General features: G+C 30.0%; 1 protein-coding gene across 1 annotated transcript; it reads left to right on the forward strand.

The window, feature by feature from the left end:
- The first annotated feature begins 861 nt into the window (after positions 1-861).
- On the forward strand, positions 862-5,797 carry LOC123888507 (AP2-like ethylene-responsive transcription factor AIL1). The gene is made up of 9 exons (XM_045937592.1): positions 862-1,256; positions 1,584-2,217; positions 2,488-2,570; positions 2,723-2,731; positions 2,832-2,920; positions 3,299-3,372; positions 3,516-3,566; positions 4,000-4,076; positions 4,663-5,797. The coding sequence occupies exons 1-9, from the start codon at positions 1,016-1,018 to the stop codon at positions 5,547-5,549; spliced, it is 2,145 nt and encodes a 714-aa protein (XP_045793548.1). The 5' UTR covers positions 862-1,015; the 3' UTR covers positions 5,550-5,797.
- The last annotated feature ends 1,251 nt before the right edge of the window (positions 5,798-7,048 follow it).

Genomic DNA, 7,048 nt, shown 5'->3' on the forward strand with positions numbered 1-7,048 from the left:
ACTTGGTATACCAACAAGAGCGTCTAATATTGGACCTAGTCCAAATATGAATCTTACTCCCTCCGGTCATTTTTATAAGAAATACTTAGGACAAAAAATTTGGTCCTTTTTATAAGAAACTTTGACAAATTTTCAAATGTTTTAAATGTTCAATTTCACTTATGCCCTTATTTATTATGAGAGAGAATTTAAAAATAAGTAAGTTAGTTGAATAAAGAGTAATTAAATAAGGGTATACATGGAATAAATTTAAATTTATAAGAGTATTAAATGAAAATAACTATGTTAAATGTGCTTCATTGGTCTGTGTGATTTTTTCAAAGTGTTCCTTATAAAAAGGACCGGAAGGAGTACTAATTTTTAATAAAATACATTTATTCTGTATATAAGTTACAGTACTGTTAACAAGTGTTCCTGAGACTCTATTTAAGCATTCTATTTAAATAAATTATTTATTTAAAAAGTAAAACATTCTAATTTTCAATATATTGACTTCTCACATTTCCATAATTTTTTTTCAAAAACTTACTACTAGTATTTAAGATGTTTAACACCAGAGACACTCATTAGCATTTCCTATATAAGAGTCTATCATTTAGATAAAAAATTTCCTCAATATTTGCGAAATGGCCCATCAATGTCTTTTTGATTAAACCATATGAAGCATCGTTTTGTGATTAAAAGATCCCAAGTGACCTAGAATATACTGTAGTTTAAGTAAGAGGTGTCATCTTGTGCGTGTGTATGTATCCGTTCAGATGATATAGTACATGTACTATGTATAATGTATGTGCCTTAATATACCACTATAAATTGTTGTCTCTTTTCCACTATAAATGTTTTTCCAATTTTTGAGCTCTTCAAGAATTTGACCTTTCTTCTTCTCCTTCTTTCTTTCATTCTCTCACACAATCTATATCACAAATCAGTGTTATATATATTTTCTCTAAACACTTTAACTTGAGTTCTCACCGATCTCTCTCTTTATTTTCTCACAAAAATCATATACATATATATGGCTTCTATGAACTTGTTGGGTTTCTCTTTGTCACCACAAGAACAACACCCTTCAACCCATCAAGATCAAACGGTGGCTTCTCGTTTTGGTTTCAACCCTCATGATGGTTCTGATGTTCAACAAGGCTTTGATCTCTCTTCTCACTCAACTTCTCATCATCATTCACTTAACAACCTTTCTCACCCTTTTTCCATTTATGAAGCTTTTCATACCAATAACAACATTCAAACCACTCAAGGTTAATTTTACTCATTCTTTCACTAATACATAAATATCCTCAACAACAACAAAAAAATATTAATTTTTTTTTCTACTTCTTATCCATTTACTTACTATTAAGGGTTCACTTTGGTTAGCACTTTATGAGAAATATATCATAAGATGCTTCTAATCAACTAATCAAAGTGAAATCTTTTATTTATTTTTTATTTTTTTTATTTTTATGCATATATTTTTTTAATTAAACTCAAAAATTTAGGTGAGTTGAGTTTCGGTAATGAATAATAACAGGTCTTAGATGATTTTAAACTATGCTAATAATTTTTTTGTTTTTGTTTTTGTGTAGATTGGAAGGAGAACTACAACCAAAACCTACTAATGGGAACATCATGCATTAACCAAAATGTGAATCAACAAGTACAACCAAAGCTAGAAAACTTCCTCGGCGGAAACTCTTTTACCGATCATCACGAATACGGTGGTAACAACTCATACTCTTCATTGCACCTTTCGGCTACTCAGCCAGAAGGTTCAATTTGCGGTGCTAGTACCGGCGGTGGTGGTGATGGTAGGACAAGTAACAACAATAATAACTCAATAGGTTTATCAATGATAAAAACATGGCTCAGAAACCAACCACCACCAGAAAACAACAACAATAATAATAATAATAATAATAATAATAATAATAATAATAATAATAATAATAATAATAATAATAATGAAAGTGGAGCAGCACGTGTGCAAACACTATCACTATCTATGAGTACTGGCTCACAATCAAGTTCATCAGTTCCACTTCTCACTTCAAATGTGATAAGTGGTGAGATTTCCTCATCGGAAAACAAACAACTACTGCCTACAACTGCTGTAGTACTTGATAACAACCAATCTAGTGGTGCTGTTGTTGAAAGTACTGTTCCTAGAAAATCCATTGATACATTTGGACAAAGAACTTCCATTTACCGTGGTGTAACAAGGTTTTTTTTATTTATTTTCCTCTATTAATTTCTTTGCCAAGAACATTTTATTTATTTTTATAAATAAAAACTCCAACCAACATGAGTTTTTTCAGTACTGAAAAAGTTTATTGTTTAACCATGTATATGATTTTTAATGGGTTGGAATAACGCTTATGCATACTGATTTTACTTTATTTTTTTATATAAAAAAAAGACAGTAAGCTTTTTATTTAATTTTTTTTTTTTTTGAGATGTGATGATGAGTTTAGGGTTTTGAATTGATTGAAGGCATAGATGGACAGGAAGATATGAAGCTCATCTTTGGGATAATAGTTGTAGAAGAGAGGGACAAACTCGCAAAGGAAGACAAGGTAAGATCTACAAATTTATCTTCCATTTTTTATTTTTTTCTTGTAATTTTTTTTTACTATATAACATCAATTAATAAATAAAATGATATTTAACATGTGATTTTTCATCTTTGCATGTCCTTTTCCTCTATGGTCTTCATATGGTTTTACAGTTTATTTGGGTGAGTATAAAATTATTCTTTTTTATAATTATTTTTTTTATGGCCAAGATAAAAAAAAATAGTGTTAAAATTTGTTGATGTTTTGGTTATGTATTTGTAGGAGGTTATGACAAAGAAGAAAAGGCAGCTAGAGCCTATGATTTGGCAGCACTAAAATACTGGGGAACAACTACAACAACAAATTTTCCCGTGAGTTAATTTCCTTTTCTTGATTAATTTTTTATATGTTTATCCTCAATAAATTAAGGCTTATGTTGTTCTTTGGCATTAACAGTGGTGATTCATATATTGATGAAAAAGTTAATTAATTTCCTCATTTGATGGAATGTGTCTCTCTTTTTTTCTTAATTGCTAATGTGTTGATGGAATGTGTCTGTTTAAAAAAAAATTGTCTTATGATACAAAATATAGTTAATTTTTGTTTGTACTAATGATCAAAGTTTAACTTTTTTTTAATATTTTATAATAGTGACTGAAGAGTGTACTATATTAATGCGAGTAGTATTTTTATGTGTTGGTGAACGATGAAACTAATTTTAGATTTTTTTTTTGTGGATTGAATTTTAGATTAGCCATTATGAAAAAGAATTGGAAGAAATGAAGAACATGACAAGGCAAGAGTACGTTGCGTCATTGAGAAGGTACTCAATATATATTTTCACATAACACATGCACTATTAATATTAATATTAATACTAGTAATTTGATTCATACTAAACCTTAGTTTATTGAGAATGGATTCTTCATTGATACATTAATTAATTAATTGAAATTATTGTGACAGGAAAAGTAGTGGTTTTTCTCGCGGTGCATCCATTTACCGAGGAGTAACGAGGTACATTTGACTAATAAAGTTTCTATGTTTATGAAGTTTTAAAATTAATTCTCATGAATGTCCACTTAAATAATAATTCAGTCAATAGAATAATACTTAATTACTCTTGAAATAACTTCGGATTCAAGTCTTAAAACATAGCAAAATCAATTATGCTAAGCTAAATAATAATTTGATATATATAGTTCATCGATATATATATATATATATATATATATATATAGACACACTAAAGCAGAAACACTGTTTTCATCTGCCCGATCATAATTAACGGTTGAGATTATTTAAGGTTATTTTTTTATTTGTGATTTAAATTGTTTGATCTTCAATAAACGGTCAATATTGATTACTACGTACTACTCCGTCATTCTCTTACGATAGAATCTTGATCCACTATTTCTTGTTAACTAGTTGAATGTAATGTAAACTGCAGACATCATCAACATGGTAGATGGCAAGCTAGGATTGGAAGAGTTGCAGGCAACAAAGATCTCTATCTAGGAACTTTCAGTAAGCTACCTACCTTATTATACACTAGCATGATACATTTAGATATATATTATAGTCTCACCTACTTTAGTTCATATTTTAACATAGATAAATAATCTTCTAAATTAAAAACTCAAGCTATGATAGTTGATAAAAAAAATTATGATCAAATCCAACAGTTTATATATATGCATGTTAACTTAACATTTTTATACACACATGCAAATTTGCTCTAATACCTATATGCATGTAAATTTTCTTATATTATACTCCCTCCCACCTTAATTATAAAAAAAAATATTTATACATCAATTAATTCAATAAATTTAAAAAAAGGATATTTACTAATTACGGTTGGAGAGAGTACCAAAACATTATACTCCCTTTGGTCCTTTCTATATATAAGAAACAATTCACGTTTTAGATACATTAAATAACTGATGTATTTGATCTATAACATAATCCAGATACATTAAAATGTCAATTGTTTCTGATAAAAAAGACTAGAGAAGACTAGAGATAGAGATAGTATTGATAAAGCAAACAATATGATTGATAATATAGTATTTGACTATATGATTAATCATTAATGAAATTAAATTTGCAGGCACTCAAGAAGAGGCAGCAGAGGCATATGATGTAGCAGCAATAAAATTCAGAGGACTAAGTGCAGTTACAAATTTTGACATGAGTAGATATGATGTCAAAACCATACTTGATAGTAGCACATTACCAATAGGTGGTGCTGCAAAGCGTTTAAAAGACATGGAACAAGTTGAATCATTGAATAATGTGAATCATGTCAATGTTGATCAAGATCATCATCATCATAGCCTCATCATCAACAACACTTCTCATAATTTAACTGATCATCAAACCATCAACAATTATGCAGCTACAAATGCAGCAGCAGCAGCAGCAGCAGCAGCTAATTGGCATGGTCTTTCATTCCAACAACATCCTTACAATACCAACATGCAATTACAGAATTACCCTTTTGGTGGAGCTCAAACTCAAAAGCTTTGGTGCAAACAAGAACAAGATTCTGATGATCATAATGCTTATACTACTAGTGATATTCATCATCAACAGCTACAGTTAGGGAATAATGCTATTGCTAACAACACTCACAATTTCTTTGGTTTGCAAAATATCATGAGTATGGATTCTGCTTCAATGGATAATAATAGTTCTGGTTCAAATTCTGTTGTTTATGGTGGTGGAGATCATGGTGGATATATGATTCCAATGGCTATTGGAAATGATGCTAATGAGAGTGAGATAAAAGGATTTGGTTATGAAAATGTGTTTGGAAATACTGATCCTTATGCAGCAAGGAATTTGTACTATCATCATCAGCAACAACAATTATCTTTTGATGAAGGATCAAATTGCAATAACAATAATAATTGGGTTCCAACTGCAATTCCAACACTTGCACCAAGGACTAGTAATGTGTCTCTTTGTCCACCTTTCACTCTGTTGCATGAATAGCTAATTGGAGAATGCATTAGGAAGGGAATTCTAACTTGAAGTTGAAGGATAATTTAATTATTGTAGTCTTGATTATGTTTAGTCATGGTAGAAGCATATCTTACTGTGAATTTTGGGGATAATTTAACTGATCTAGAGAATGTAGGATTTTCATTTTCATTGGCAAGTTTTTATTTATTAATTATCAGTACTAGACTCTGTAATTTTTGGAATAATTATTACAGGATCATACAAAGGATGAAGTTTTTGTCTGCTATTTTAGTAATTTTTCCTAATCAAATTTTTTGTCAAGGCTATTAATTAGTGTGCTTTTTTTATTTATTTGGAATTAACCCTCTAGTTCTCAGGAAAATGGGTCCGATAATCCAGAATTGGGCCTTGAATTAAATAAAGTTTGGAAAAAAATTGGCACTTCTTTTATTCTTTCTTCTTAGTGTTTGAAAAGTTGAGTAGAATATGCGGGATGATCATTTCCATTATGCAATATGTCGATGATACTTTGTTCATATATATATATAAGACATGAATGTTGAAAATCTATGGACAATCAAGACAGTCCTTTGATGTTTTGAGCATACATTCGAGTTTTGAGCTTACATTCGAGTTTTGAGTTAATTTTTCTTAGTGTAGTGTTATGGGGTGAATGTGGAGGAGTCATTTTAGCCGATGGCAGTGCGTTTCTTTAAATTATAAAGTTGGCCCTATTCCTGGCAGTGTTAGTTCTGGGTCCAATTCTCTCCAATATCATTCTGATACCATTCTGATACTATGTTTAATGAGTTTGAATTTTACACTAAAAAACTAATTCATAAGATGAGAATGTCCAATAACATTATTATTATATATACATCCAATAACCTGAAAAAATTTAAAATGCTGCGCTGGACTCTAATACAAACTTCATTACGAAAATGTCATGTAATTTAATAGCTCATTCAAATCATAGAACTAAATGAGCATGCTCCCAGAACATTGTTTTTTTTCTCTGGTTGATAAGGGAAAGGGGTCCTAGTAGTCAAGAGTTCGGCCGCGAGGTAAGTAAAGTCTGACCAAGAAATTGTTCCACTTGAACCCAGGTTCTCCAGAACATTGATCTTTTAATATTATATTTTATTATCCATTTAACTATAGGACTCCTTTGTTGGTCTTCAATGTCCTTTGTCTTTTGATTCATTCATTGAATAAGAAAACAACAAAGTAAAATCTCTCTTTTTTAATTCCTCATGGTCTTTTGTTTGTCATTCCTATATACTAGTAGTATACTATAGTCATGTATACTATATATGAATACAAGAGTTTTTTTTTTTTTTTTTGAATGGCAATATATGAATACAAGCTAGAGTAATAATTATTTTATTTGTTTGTCAAATAACCTAGTGGCTAGAAATTTAACTCTTAAGGTGTATAAGTGAGATAACCTGAATTCGAATTTCGGCCCTCTGCATATAAAATGCAATGTCCTGTCAACTTAGCTAAGTTCACGGGACTACAAGAGTAGT

Source organism: Trifolium pratense, linkage group LG6, assembly GCF_020283565.1.
Source record: "Trifolium pratense cultivar HEN17-A07 linkage group LG6, ARS_RC_1.1, whole genome shotgun sequence".
NCBI classification, from domain to species: domain Eukaryota; kingdom Viridiplantae; phylum Streptophyta; class Magnoliopsida; order Fabales; family Fabaceae; genus Trifolium; species Trifolium pratense.